Consider the following 16058-nt stretch of genomic DNA (forward strand, 5'->3'; position numbering starts at 1 on the left):
ATTCCATCATGTAGTTCTTCCTAGGCATCTGTCTGAAGGGCAAGAGAAAGTTTATGGAGCACTAATCTAGATATTTGAAGTAAAAAGGAAGAAAGAACCAGCCAGATATAGTGGAAGAGGAGGAGGCAGGAGGTATAGCTGACTGGTTTCCCAGTTTCATGGATGGTGAATGGAGAGGAATCCTGCCCAGTATGGATCATATCCAGATTCTCTCCCACACCTGATGTAGACAATGGAATTTGAGACTTTTTGAGTTGACATTTAGATTTGATTTGGGACTCAGAGTTGATGCTGGAATAGGTTAAGACCTTCAGGGATGTTGGGGAGGAGTGACCATATTTTGCATTTAGGGTGGATATGAACCTTGGAAGCCGGACGGCAGAGCATACTGGGTTGAACAACGTTGGCTCTAACGTTCAGGCCCACTGAAGGTCAGAGCGTAACCTTATTTAGAAGCAGCATTTTGTAAATGTAATCAAGTTAAGAGGAGGTCATGCTGGATTAGTGTGGGCCCTCATCCGATGACTAATGTCCTTATAAGAAGAGGGAAATTTGGACATCGGCATAGAGAGGACAACACCATATGAACACAGTGACATGGGGGAGGATGCTGTGTGAAGATAGCAGCAGAGACCGGGGTGACATGCCTACAAAACAACAGATTCCCAGCAACCACCAGACCCTGGACCCTGGGAGAGAAGCAGGAAATCGGTTCTTCCTCAGAGCCTCTCCTTGGAACCAACCAACCTTGATTTTCGATCTGTGGTATCCTGAACTCGGGAGAGGGGTATGTTTCTTTTTTAAGTCACCCAGCTTGAGGTCCTTTGTGACAGCCAAGGACAGTGTCCCTAGGACATTGAAGCAGATGAGTGAAAACTGGAAATGGCCTTAGGAGAAAGAATTGAAGAACAACAACAGAAAGGGAGAAAGTAGTGAAAAGTCAAACCCCACAACATCTTTTTGTTTAAAACATAAACTCAAGGTACCTCTAGAAACTGTGGAGGAAAACATAACAGATAGGAACCCAGAGGCCATGGTCACCAATCCCATCAGGTTCACAGACACATGTAGCTGAGGTGGGCAGAACCAGCTTCCACTCAGCCTTCTCTTCCCAAGCGTTCAGTTACAAACCCACCCCTGGGTTGCAGGCTTCACCCAGTCCCCACACTCTGACTGGCCAGCAAAATGCATTTTACACCAGGGTAAACAGATGAACTGAAATCACCAGAAGGTCGTTCCTGCCATGACTCTCGTCGGAAGTAATCTTCATCCCCATGGAATGCCTAATTTTTAGAAGATATCATAGAAGGTGAATAAGGATGAAGTATACACCTTCAAAAAGAAAATGCATGTACTCAAAAGCGAAGGAGAAAGGGATCATCCCAGTCACTTCTAGAATATACCCCTTGGTTTAACATTCACCTCTAGCATTCCTTGGCACCAGATATAACCTATCCCGATTCACCTCACACACTTTTCAGCCCAGCACTGTTGAAGGTAGAAACTGTAGGGAAGACAGCTTCCTTCAAGAGATTTTGAGACTGCAAGAAAATGGTGCTAGACAAAGTTGCAGAGATAATGTAAAGGTATGTCCAACATTTGTGTGTATTGTGTTTTCCTATGTAAGCCAGTCACCAAGGAATAAAAATGTAATTTTTTGATTGCTTTGAAACTCTGTCATGTATACGTGTATGTATACACACACACACAAATGCAGGGTCCACAAGTTCATGATCAAGTTATACTAAATAAAGTCCATGCAATTCTGGCATTATGGCTGCTAAATTCTTTTTAAATAGATCTGTGAAAGACCCATTTGAAAAAGAGAATTATCCTCTTCATCACATTATCTCATACCTTGGAATTGATTATTTAAAATAACCTCTTATTTCTAGTCTAGATTCTTATGAACTCAGACACAGTATTGTTTTCCTATGGATTTGCATTCCAATATACAACATAAAACTTTATTTGCCTTCTCCTCCCACCCTCCCACCTCATTACCTTCCTCTGATCTTAAGCAGATTTGTATTTTCTATAACCAGTGGCCACAGGAAAGCAAATGCCAGATGGACACCACCACTTCATGAGAGCACTTTAGCACTTCACCAGCTGGGATATTGGCATTGCTCTGGTAAACTCTCTCTTTTTCCCAAGAAGAGCTAATTCCCAACATACACAAACAAACCCCACTGATTTCTTCGAGTAGTCGGCAGTGTATTAATGAAAATATTTCCAGAGACTGGAAATTCTTGAAAGGCTGCCCACTGTAAACCCAGTATCTCCTCCACTTTCCACTACAGAAATTAAGTAGGTCTCAAGGATGAAAAGGAAATGTGTACACCTTCCTTCTCTGCTGCCTGAGATAAGCAACCTCAACAACTGCTCAGCCTTCTGAATCCCTGTACACTGCAAAGCATCACAGAAGCATCATCAATGGTATTTTCTACAGAACTTTAGGCTACAGAGTGAAGCCCATCTTACTTCTCTCCAGTGTCTCCATCTCAAAAATGTGAGCTCAAGAGCTGCTTTTGGCATCTGACTAAAGCACTCGGTGAATCCCTTTGTTCAAAGACATCCACTCACCAGAGTAGGATGGCATACATTCACAAACAGAGCCAAAGCCCCCAGCACTTTACCTTGTTCTGCTCACACACGTACTGTATCCGCAGGGTGTCCATGGCCCTGATCATGGCTTGCATGGCAGTGAATATGTTTTGGTAAACCAGCTTCGTGAACCCCTTTCTATCTTCATCGCTGTATCCAGACCCATGGATGATTCTCATTTGCTTGATAAAGGTACTCTTCCCACTTTCACCAGTTCCTAGAAGGCAAAACAAGTGAAAAACACAGTTAGCTAACTTCAAAAGCAACACCTGAGAGAAAAAGGATCTCCTGGGAGTACGAGTCCATAACACAGTGGATAGGTCAATGAAGTGAACCTGTCAAATGCTTATGCAGTTCTAGGGTGCAGGGTAGTACCATCCTGGGCACAGGGAAATGCCTCCCTTCAGTCCTTGCCCTGAGTCCTGGAAACAACAGATAACTGTGTGAGAGAGCCTTGGACACTTGAGGGCTTCATTGCTGCTAATATTGACAGTGATGGCAGTCAGGCTGCTGCAGCGTGCAGGAATGATTTGAACAGCAGAAATACTTGGAGAAGAGAAAAGGCTAATTAACTTGCCAGTCCCTGCCTTTCAGACTCATGAATACACTTGATCATTGCACAGTGAAGCCTGGTTTCCCACCCGTGCCCAGTTAAGAAAAACTGTCAGAGTTTGGAAGGATTCATCCATGTAAGAAAGACCATCCCTCCCAAGTGACTGTTAAAGCACAAACCTGCTCTTCTGCCTGTCTCTCTCCACTTTCTGTCCAAAACCCTCAGTGGTTGCCCATTCTGCTCAAAGACAGACAATACCCTTCCTGTGGCCCTCCCTGAGCCCTGTGCACATGCTGCTCTCTCTTTCTGGAGTGTTCCCTACTATGTCTCACCTCTACTCTTGGCCTCATCTGTCCTTCCTGACCAGGTCAAGTCCCTGTTCAATATGCGTTTCCCCTGCCAGTCTATAAATTCAGTAAAGGGAGACGGGCACTATGGTGGTTTTGACATTGGCTCTCTCGGTGCCTGGTTCGATGCCTGACACTTAGTACATGTGGGGAGCCACTCTGAATGACCCACGCCTTCCAGTTCTGAAGCAAGAGGCTCTGACCAATCACTACATTTTGTGGTGACTTGGGCATTGTCCCAGCCTGGGAAGTAGAAGGTGTGTCTTCAGGTGTAAGTGTGTCACCCATGGGGTTGAGCTACACTCACCTATTCTTTTGTAATACTACCCCCTTTGCCCTGTTTGGGATAGAATGTTCCATGGAAACACCCTTTGTGTGTCCCCTTCTCTTGCTCTGCCTTAGGGTGTGGCCTTTCTAGACGTCAGTCAATCTGCTGATAGCAGACATATGAAGCTAGACTCAAACCCCTGAAACCTGACCCCTGGCCTCATTTGAATGGCTTCTCCTCAATAAAAGGGGTCAGCACGTGCCTTAAGGTCAGAGAAGCCATCACAGGACCCAAAGAAAAAGGTTCCTCTGTCTCTTGTGTGATTATTTCCTGCAGCCCAGTTCATCTGGAGTGACCCTGAGTGTTTTAGTCATGAGGAACACAACAGGTACATGCTTGATAAATAGTTTTTAATTTTATTTTTTAAATTATGCTAAAATACACCTAAAATTACTATCTTAACAGTTTTCAAATGTACGCTTCACTTCTGTTAAGTATATTCACAAACCATCTCCAGAACTCTTTTCATCTTGCAAAACTGAAACTCTGTATAATTAAATAATGCCTCCTTGTTCCTCCTCCACCCCAGGTAACCATGCTTATACTTTCTGTTCTATACATTTGACTACTCTTAATACCTCATACAAGTGGAATCATATGGGTTTTGTGTGTTTGTGTTTGGTTTATTTCACTCAGCATAACATCCTCAACGGTCATCCATGTGACAGCAAATGTCAGAATTCCCTTCCTTTTTAAGGCTATATAGTATTCCAGTATTTTAACATAATATGGTGGTATTCAGTATCAAGTACCTGCATTACTCATCACAAGTGAAAATATGACATTCTATTGTCTCTCAACCACCCTGTGTTCTATGTGGATCCATATGACTGCAACCACAGCACAACCAACCACAGAAATGGCCTGGGAGGAACCTTATACTGATTTGCTGATTCTCAGTGACCTTTCTAGGATTTCTTATCCAGTCCTGATAATGACAGATTTTACAGTAGTCACTGTGTGCCAGGCACTCTATCCAAACTATCTCCTTTAATCCTCATATACACTCTATGAAATATGTACTATTATATTCATTTTACAGATGATAAACCTGGGACTCAGACTGGTTAGGTAATCTCGGTAAGCTCACACAGTTAGCAAGAGAAATAACTAGAATTCACTCAACTGGCATTCACTCAACTCTAGTGACAGACTTATTATGAGAGAAGAAAGTCTGGGTCATGGTTAAAAGGACTTAGTTATACTGGTCTAAGGAAGGCAAATCTGAAATTCACAGCTGCACATTGAACCCTGAGCCCTGGCTGACCCACCATCTTGCACCACACACTGCTGGGGACTCGCAGGACAACCTTCAGACATGTGAGTTTCCCCATAAGTCTCAGTGTTACCTCACTTCAATCTCCAGAGACAGGAAAGGTGGGTGCTGTCTTCACATCTCAGAGATGAGGCATGTTGTGAGTCAGGGAAGCCCAGTGTCTGAGGTTGACCACAAATATCACAACCCACAAAGTGCTTCGGATACCTCAGAGGAAGCTCTTCACCTAACCACCTGTTAGCAGATAGCTCTCTCAGTACACCCTCCATCCAGCCTGGGTGGTACCTAGGATTCACTAATTAGGGTACCACAAACAAGAGGCTTGTAACACAATTGGAACTCAAAGAACTGTTCAGAGAGAAAAGAGATGAAACAAACATGAGACATGAGTTTTCCTCCTCTGGTCTTAGTTCACAGACACCTCAAGACACTTAGCTATGCATTGCACAGGGATAGCTGTGATGAGAACAGGTGACCCTGCAAGACATTGCTTCATGGTAACTCTTGGCTGCCTAGACATCATGTGACAATATGAGGATCCATGGGACAATCCTACTAAGAGTTAAGGCAAAATATGCTGAATTGGCACATTGATATTTTCCAGCTGAAATCAGATGAGGAACTATAACTCAAAAGGGGCCATTTGGTCTGACTTTCTCTACATGCAGCCTGCTGTAAAGAGTTTTTGGGGAGGGATGTTCTCCATACCAATCCTGGAAAACAGACTGGTAATGGGGCTGCAGCGAACCTGAATAAAGCTCCGACGTAGCCCGTCTCTTCCACTGACTTCTACCCCCAGCCATCTCCTGGTAATACTAGTAATATCCCTAGTATTTATGGGGCTTGAGCCCTATATCTATTTGTCCTATCATCACAGATGTATTGTTCTTTGTCTAAAAAGTATAAAAGCAACACGCTGTGGTAATTTCTTCAGACTTCGCTCTCTTGTGAAGATCCCTGTGTATGTGTAGATTTAACTTTCATGCTTTTGTCTTGTCAATCAAGCTGTCACATTGAGTGGGTTCCTAGAGCCAGCCAAGAAGCACACATAAGAACTAAGGCGGGTAGAGGGGCTTGCTCACACTCCTATGCTACACTAAGATGTTGCTGCAAAGTCTCAAATTGGACTAGATCTCAGCTCTCACAGAACCCTGGGGCCCTGCCTCTGCTCCTGACTTTGATACTGTCTTGCTTTATTCTATAGCAACCCAGCAGGCCTGAGATCTGGTCTCCCTTGCTAAATTACCCCAAGCAGACATTACTATTTCCACATTTTATACTCAAAGAATTTGATATGAATGTGGAGACTATGTGATCACCTCAAGGCAAGCTGTGACTTTGGACCTAAAGTCAGAAAAACCACTTAGACACAGCCCAAATCCTACACCAAGACAGAGGACCCGTGGTATTTGGGGCCATTCACTTACAAGGGCTACCCCTACCACCAGTACCAAACACACAACTACTTTTTTTTAATATTTATTTTTTAGAAGTAGTTGGACACAATAATTTTATTTTATTTATTTATTTTTATGCGGCACTGTGGATGGAATCCAGGCCCTCACATGTGCTAGGCGAGTGCTCTACTGCTGAGCCACAACCCCAGCCCACACAAATAGTTTTTAAAAGCCACTGACCTTTGCTTCTGGACATGGACTGTTTCCAAAAGAAAATATTTAGACTGATTTTTTTATGATGAATAAAAATGATATATCATGAGCTATGTAATGCTTTAAATAATCAATAAAAAAAAGAAAAAAATGATATAAATGTATTTGAATAAATACCAATATTTGAAAATATCCCTCAAAATAAAATTTCAGTTGTTCAAAAAATAAAAAAACTAATGTGGGGCAAAAGAGGGCAGACTAAAGGCAAAGATGAGAAAAGACCATGCAAGGCTGTGGTTGAGAAACACTCCGTCTGGGGAGTCCTCTTGCTCTCTTTCAAGCCTCCACCCAACTCAACTCATATCTTCTGTTTTCAAGATGGGAAACTAAAAAACGAGGAAGATTAAACAGGTTATTCAGGGTCTCTCAGCTTCCAAGTCTTGGGTTTAGATCTCAGTCCAGGTCTCTATAGGTACACACCTGTGGTAACATCATGGGCTATCTGGAAATTTCCCCAAATAATTGTCCAGGACACACCTTTCCCACCCACAGAGATTCCAACACTTGAAAGTCTATCTCACAAGCTGCAGAACTGTGCTCTAAATGAAACGGTTCCAGTAGCAGGTGGGGTCAGGCTTGGGGAGGTGAGGGTAGGTGAAACTCCATTCTTTCCATAATGACAGGAGTGACAAGGACCACAAGGAACAGGTAAACTCAAACTAAGGACTTAGGCTTCCTCTTCTATCCTAATTGGAAACTCAACACATGGACACTGAACATAAAACTATTCATTTATTCATGAAAAGTAAAAGAAAAACACAAAGGATATGATTTTTAGAATGAAAATCAGTGGTGATTTTTATTGAGGACAGAATGACTTCGTTTTTCCACCCTAGCTGATTTTGCAGAAGAACCTAGGGTTTGGGTCCATGAAGCTTGGCTTCTTGCCTTCTTTTAAAGACTGACACATCTGCTCCCCTATAAAATAAAGATGCTGGGGGAGGCTCCTCTATGGTCTGACCAACTACAGAAGGCAAGAACGGAGTCCTCAGCCCAGGAGAAGCTTTTAGATCACAAGGAGGGGAGAACATTTTGAATGGAAGGTAAATTTTGGTCGCAGGTTTCCAAGAGTTTCTCTTGGATGTGATGGTGGACTGTCCATTCTCAACCCAACATGTAAAAATACGGAGGAGCGAGGAGGAGTAAAATTACAATTCTGTTTTTAGATTCTGTTCCAAATATAATTAAGAAAAATGGCTCTTCTCTGTTTTTGTTCACTGTTTTCATATTTGAAAATAATCTAGCAAAGGCTATAGATGCAGTCATGTGCCACATAACCACATTCCAGTCAGTGAAGGATTACACAAATGATAAAATGGATTATAAGATTTTAATGGCATTGAAAAATTCCTATCAACTAATATTTTTATTGTAACTTTTCCATGTTTAGATACGCTTAGACCCACAAATACTGTTGTGTTACAATTACCTACAGAATTTCAGTAGAGTAACATGCTGTCCAGATTTGTAGCTGAGGAGTAATAGGCTATATACATACCTGCTCCGCATGTACCAGGCTACATCTCCATTTGTATAAGTATGCTGCCATGTTCACACAAGGAGGAAATTGCCTTAACAACACATTTCTCAGGAACACGTGTCCATTTTTATGTGATGCATGTACTTTTTTTAGGGGAGGTACTGGGGACTGAATTCAGGGGCATTCAACCACTGAGCCATATCCCCAATCCTATTTTGTATTTTATTTAGAGACAGGGTCTCACTGAGTTGCTTAGTGCCTTGCCTTTGCTGAGGCTGGCTTTGAACTTGAGATCCTCCTGCCTCAGCTTCCAATGCATGTACTGTTTTAACTCCTATCATCAAGATCCTGCTGTGTTTGAAGTCCTGACATATCATCCTTTGCAGCTGTCCTCTATAATAGTCAGTGGAGAACTTCTGGAGCAGTTCTTACATCCCTGTCTCTGCCCTTATATTCTCTGACTTCTCTGCAGCAGGCAAAACTGCTTCTGCTCTGAGGTTCTTTCCCAGTTTTCTTGCTGTAGAGTTTGCTCTGGATCTTTTGCCTTCCCCCTCCCCATAAATGTGAGTTATGTCCTCTTCCAGGTTAGACACTTGCTTGTTGGTTAAACAGAATGCACACAGCTATGCTGCATGCTTCTCTGCCATGGTTGGCACCTGGGGATAATTAGTGTTCCAAGTCGCATTCTTGCTCCCCTGCACCAGCTTCATGCTTACTATGGATGAGGCATATGCTTCTGACCCTGTAGGGTTAGGAACTTCCTGTAAGACACATGCTCTTGGCTTTCCATCAAGTAATGTTTCTCAGACAGCAGTCATATGTGCACCAATACTGTGATTTTTTTTGGTCATATCCATATACCACCTGTGTGATTATTGAACATTTAACTTTATTTTATTTAAAGAAATTTGTTATGAAAAGAAACCTGAATGTCATAAGTAAAACGTCAGTATTTGCTACCATTAATCATATTAATAAGTGAGACTCCAGCAATATTCTGAATAAAAATATCTCGTCTATGTTCAGTGATCTGGGTGATACATTTTGGAAAGCGCACACAAATGCTTGTCCTCTGTGAGAAACTGACCCTTTTACTCTTTGCACCCTTAAAGAAGATTCTCTCCCCACCCCCATTCTATTCTCCAGAGACGTCTGAAATTTTACCCATGAGTCTCATTTAGATACAAAATAACTGAGAGTTGAAATTCATGTAACTGAAAAAGGGCCAAGAAAATGTCTTCACACTAAAATTCTAAACTTTCTGGGATTTGAGAAAGCAATGAGGTTCAAGTTTCAACTTAATTTTAAATGCACAGAACGGCTCATGGGGGGAATAAAAAGTTGCTTTTAGGAGCCAAGAAGAAACTGAAGACAAAATAAATCTTCTCCAAGTGATAGACCAAGGATGTCAAAACAGAGAGTCAATTGTTCTAGAATTTACCTAAAATTCAGAAAGACTGTCTCCCTGACAGCCGAGACAGGGGCTGATAAAGCTTCTGAGATTGGCAGTCAGCTCCAAGACTGGCTGCCGATGTTTTGTGAAACCATCGTGAGAAACCACTGTTTTTAGCTCAGCGTTACAGGAGACAATGTAAACAGAACAAAATTGTAACTCTTAACAAAAATGAGGACACAATTCTGGATGTTGATGATACAGTCTAAATTATGTGACTGAGAAGCAAAGAGGAGTCTGGACATATCTGATGGGAGTAGCAGGATGGCTCTCTATGGACAGGGACCTTATTTCTCTTGTTCCATTGTAGCTTTGGAACCTAAAACAGCATATAGCAGGCACCTAATAAATATTCATGAATGGGTATTTATTGACTATGACAATCAGAATGAAATGGTTTCAGGAAGCAGGTTTGCCTTGACAGAGAAGAAGCGTCTGTTGAACATACAAAGCCCATGACCAGGCACCCACTGCTTGCCCCTTCTGATGACCACCTTCAAGACCTAGTGCCAACAGCAGCTTCCATATCAGAGCTTTCTTGTAGCCAGAACAGAAAATGAAGACAATTCTTTCTGTAACATGAATTGGGAGTAATTCTCAGCTTCAAAGAGGCCTGTCTAGAGAAGAGTGTGTTGACATTTATGGTTGGCCCCTCCAATCGAGGCTGGCCTCAGCGTGTCTGCTGACATTGGGCGCTCTGGCAGTACCCACCCACTCAGTGGGAGTTTCTGCATCTGTGTGTGCTGCCATCCTGGAGCTTGTCACTCTAATAATCTATGTATGAGAGTATCTGGCTAATGCTGGGTAAGTTCCAAATGATTCTCTATTCCAATATACCCCTGTGGTGGGAAGACGGGGAGAGGACACCGTCACAAATGCAGATTCTTGGGCACCTCAGTTCTATTAATCTTGACTGGTCCTTGTAGGAGCCTGGGAGTATGCATTTTTAACCAGTATTCCATAGTTTTTGATGTACCCAGTCCACATACTGGATGAGAAACATTGCTCAAGTCCCTTCTAAAGGGAATCTTAGAATCTCTTCCAATAGAATCTACCTGGTACAGAATGTTCAAGCTTTAAATCATGTTCAATTCAGTTGATGAGTTTTTCTACTAAGTTCCCATTTCATTTCTGCATGAATAAAATATCTTTGCAGGAGCTCTTTTAAAAATATTTCCCCCTTGGAAACTGAAAAGGCACCAAGAAGATTCACATACTCAATTCCACCCAGTCCCCATGTCACCACCACAACCATGGCACAATCCCCAGCTTCTGTTCTTGCACATAGGAGAGGGGCTATTTTTAGTCATAGAAGGAGAAGTAGCAATGTCCCAGGCAAACTGGACACAATTGGAGACAGGATTTAGAGTCATTCTCTTAACAAAAGAGATTAATAAAAGAGTTTTGAAATACAAAGGAAACATTGAAAAAAAAATGAAGCAATGAAGCTCAACGGACAGTTTAAGATTTTAAAAAAATGCAGAATTTAAGAATTCAAAAGATGCTGTATCATAGTTTTTTGATGCAATTGTTAATCTGTAAAATCATCATTATTGCATTCCAAAAAAGATTAGTGGAGATTCCAAGTTCTTTGTATTTGTGGATTGCATGTCCGTGGACTCAACCAATCATGAATGGAAAAGTAATTTTTAATTCCACTGTTCAGAACATGTACAGACTTTTCCCTTGTCATTATTCCCTAAATAATTAAGTATAACAACTGTTTACATAATATTTACCTTGCATCAGATATTAAAAGTAATATAGAGATGACTTAAAGTACATTATAGGATGTGGGTAAATTATATGCAACAAATGCACCATTAACATGAGGGACTTGAAGACTGCAGAATTGGGTATCTGAGAAGGGTCTTGGAATCAGTCCCTCACTGACGCCAAGGGATGACTCTATATCCTACATTCTATCATTCATGGGTCATTTGGATTAAGAAAGTACTTTTACTGGCCAGAGCAATTAGACAGACGAAAGAAATTAAAGGCATAAAAATTGGAAAAGAAGAACTTAAATTATCACTATTTGCAGATGATATGATTCTATACCTAGAAGACCCAAAAGGGTCTACAAAGAAACTACTAGAACTAATAAATGAATTCAGCAAAGTGGCAGGATATAAAATCAACACGCATAAATCAAAGGCATTTCTGTATATCAGCAACAAAACTTCTGAAATGGAAATGAGGAAAAACACTCCATTCACAATATCCTCAAAAAAAATAAAATACTTGGGAATCAACCTAACAAAAGAGGTGAAAGATTTATACAATGAAAACTACAGAACCCTAAAGAGAGAAGTAGAAGAAGATCTTAGAAGATGGAAAAATATACACTGTTCATGGATAGGCAGAACTAACATCATCAAAATGGCGATATTACCAAAAGTTCTCTATAGATTTAATGCAATGCCAATCAAAATCCCAACGGCATTTCTTGTAGAAATAGATAAAGCAATCATGAAATTCATATGGAAAAATAAAAGACCCAAAATAGCAAAAGCAATTCTAAGCAGGAAGTGTGAATCAGGCGGTATAGCGATACCAGATTTCAAACTATATTACAGAGCAATAGTGGCAAAAACAGCATGGTACTGGTACCAAAACAGGCGGGTGGACCAATGGTATAAAATAGAGGACACAGAGACTAATCCACAAAGTTACAACTATCTTATATTTGATAAAGGGGCTAAAAGCATGCAATGGAGGAAGGATAGCATCTTCAACAAATGGTGTTGGGAAAACTGGAAATCCATATGCAACAAAATGAAACTGAATCCCTTTCTCTCGCCATGCACAAAAGTTAACTCAAAATGGATCAAGGAGCTTGATATCAAATCAGAAACTCTGCGTCTGATAGAAGAAAAAGTTGGCTCCGATCTACAGATTGTGGGGTCGGGCTCCAAATTCCTTAATAGGACACCCATAGCACAAGAGTTAACAACTAGAATCAACAAATGGGATTTAATTAAACTTAAAAGTTTTTTCTCAGCAAAAGAAACAATAAGAGAGGTAAATAGGGAGCCTACATCCTGGGAACAAATTTTTACTCCTCACACTTCAGATAGAGCCCTAATATCCAGAGTATACAAAGAACTCAAAAAATTAGACAATAAGATAACAAATAACCCAATCAACAAATGGGCCAAGGACCTGAACAGACACTTCTCAGAGGAGGACATACAATCAATCAACAAGTACATGAAAAAATGCTCTCCATCTCTAGCAGTCAGAGAAATGCAAATCAAAACCACCCTAAGATACCATCTCACTCCAGTAAGATTGGCAGCCACTATGAAGTCAAACAACAACAAGTGCTGGCAAGGATGTGGAGAAAAGGGTACACTTGTACATTGCTGGTGGGACTGCAAATTGGTGCAGCCAATTTGGAAAGAAGTTTGGAGATTCCTGGGAAAGATGGGAATGGAACCACCATTTGACCCTGCTATTGCCCTTCTCGGACTATTCCCTGAAGACCTTAAAAGAGCATGCTACAGGGATACTGCCACATCAATGTTCATAGCAGCACAATTCACAATAGCTAGACTGTGGAACCAACCCAGATGCCCTTCAATAGATGAATGGATAAAAAAATGTGGCATCTATACACAATGGAGTACTATGCAGCAATAAAAAATGACAAAATCATAGAATTTGCAGGGAAATGGATGGCACTAGAGCAGATTATGCTTAGTGAAGCTAGCCAATCCCTAAAAAACAAATACCAAATGTCTTCTTTGATATAATGAGAGCAACTATGAACAGAGCAGGGAGGAAGAGTAGGAAGAAAAGATTAACATTAAACAGAGACATGAGATGGGAGGGAAAGGGAGAGAAAAGGGAAATTGCATGGAAATGAAGGGAGACCCTCATTGCTATACAAAATTACATATAAGAGGTTGTGAGGGGAATGGGAAAATAAACAAGGAGAGAAATGAATTACAGTAGATGGGGTAGAGAGAGAAGATGGGAGGGGAGGGGAGGGGGGATAGTAGGGGATAGGAAAGGTAGCAGAATACAACAATTACTAATAGGGCATTATGTAAAATTGTGGATGTGTAACCGACGTGATTCTGCAATCTGCATTTGGGGTAAAATTGGGGGTTCATAACCCACTTCAATCTAATGTATGAAATATGATATGTCAAGAGCTTTGTAATGTTGTGAACAACCAATAAAAAAAAAGAAAAAAAAAGAAAAGAAAGTACTTTTAAGTCTCAACTCAATTTGTGAGTAGTTCTCATATCAGGCAAAGCCAAAAGGTCATGCTTACAATTCTTTTTAATTACAACCAAATTTTGAATAATTGTTTTTCTAATTCAAAGTACAAAAAATAATGTACTCCTTATATTTGCCATAAATGCATTTAAGAGTTGAAATGCAATGAGACTACAGGAGCAATTTTTACTCTAAATTAATTTGAGCTATTTACCTGTACAATCAAATTTCTTTAATCTGCTTTAAATCTTGTATACTTATAAAAATTCAATACAAACATTTAGCTCAGTGTTAACTACTTTATGTCAGGAAATGGTTGGCACTGATTTACATTCATCTCGTAGTCATGTGATCCAGAGATGACTGGAAAACATTATAACTGACCCTTTCGTAAAAAATTACACAATTTAGCTCATTCTGTGTCAATAGCTCATCTGTATGAGACTTTGGAAATATAATAAAATACATAGAATCTTAAGAAGCAAATGTTTACTAGTGACAAAATTCTTTTGGAAAATTCCTTGGACTTCCATTACTTTTCCCTAAAAATGAATATAAACACACCAAGGATAGAAAGAGACCTATCTAAATAAGTTCTGTGGCTTACAGATGAAATATTAGTGACCCCATTAGTATAAGTCATTTCTCCTGTAAGGAGGGTCATGGGATCACTTTCTGTTCTATGGGTCTCTGACTCACAGCTATTTTATTTTTAAAAAAAAGGCAAACATTAATGGTTTTATATCTTCTACAGTTTACTGCTGCTTCTGGAAATTAACATTTCCCCCTTCTTATAGGATCATTCACCAAGAGATGATGATACGGAGGTACCAGTGGAGACATCCGCCTCTCCACCTGTTAGAGAACGTGAACAGCATTCTAGGGTGGGCTACACAAGAATGAGCTCGCAGTAAGAACTTGCTGTTGCATAATGGTCATAACTGTCTGAAGGTTTGGTCTTGCTCATGTTGAAAAATAAAGCAGAGAAAAAGTAAAAAAAGAACGCTAAGGAAAAAAAAAAGAAACTGTCAAATATGCAATGAATTTAGACTCTGTTAAGCCTCCATAAGGGCAGGCAAAGGGGCGGGGTGCCCCCTTTGACACTGAAACACTTTGCTGAAACACCAGTGATGACAGAGTTTCTGATTTACTCTCCTCTCCGTCCTCCTTCCACATCTAAATATGTTTAAAAGGGGGAAAAAAAGAAAAGAAAAGAGATATTAGTTAAACAAAGCCGTTGCACATGCAACGAAATGTGAGATTAGGTTAAGAATGGAAACGTGGGAATTCCAATACTTTAGGTCTTTAAAAGTAGAATACACTGTCATCCACCCGGGAGAGGGAAGAAATTATTCTTTTAAAGCTCTTCTTAGAATTCTGGAAAATGAAACTAGTTTCATTCAGATTAAATGTATGTTCAAATAGGTAGATAGTGCTTTTTAACCTGCAGTTCTGATTTTTAAAAATATAGATTTATCCTTGGAATGGCAAATTTAAGAATGAAATAGGGAAAGTAATAAAATACTGTCAAGGTGACATCATCCACCTAAAACTTAAGCCTGTCACCCTCACCTTCTGCCCTCCTAGGCTTGCTGACTCCCTGGCCAACCGGCCAACTCATCCTCCCATGTCTCCAGCCCGCTTTCCATGAATCCTCCTGAATTTGCAGGAGGACAGCCCGGCCGCCTTCTCCCCATCACTAGCATCCCTTTTCCTTCCTTGTTGTAGTGTTCATATGTCTTCTCACTACAGTAGCCCCTGCCCCCATCCAAGGTTTCACTTCCCACAGTTTCAGTTACTTGAAGTCCATTGCAGTCCAAGAACATTAAATGGAAAATTCCAGAAATAAATTTATTTCCCATTTAAATTGGCCAGGGCACTGTTCAAATCTTTCTGTTTTTTTTTTTTTTTTTTTTTTTAGAAGCCTTCTGCTAGGACATACGTCCTCCAGTTCAATCCAAACCACTCCATGTCCTATCTCCAGTCCCTGCAGTCTTACACCAGGCCCAGCCACACATTTATGGTACTTACTGGAACCTGAAAAAGCATTTAAATTTGTCAGTTATGAAACCTATGATCTCTAACACCCCAGGCCCTGAGACTGACCTGCCTCT

At 40.7% G+C, this 16058-nt stretch overlaps 1 protein-coding gene across 2 annotated transcripts in view; it reads right to left on the reverse strand.

Moving 5' to 3' along the window:
* LOC308638039 (guanine nucleotide-binding protein subunit alpha-14) overlaps positions 1–16058 on the reverse strand; it is a 213396-nt gene that overhangs the window by 95407 nt on the left and 101931 nt on the right. For both annotated transcript variants that reach the window (XM_081275003.1, XM_081275002.1), the window contains exon 2: positions 2640–2824. In XM_081275003.1, coding sequence (XP_081131129.1) covers positions 2640–2824 — 185 coding nt within the window. The remainder of the gene's footprint in view (positions 1–2639; positions 2825–16058) is intronic.

The sequence above is a fragment of the Spermophilus citellus genome (assembly GCF_964194105.1).
Source record: "Spermophilus citellus genome assembly, chromosome: 2".
Lineage (NCBI taxonomy): Eukaryota > Metazoa > Chordata > Mammalia > Rodentia > Sciuridae > Spermophilus > Spermophilus citellus.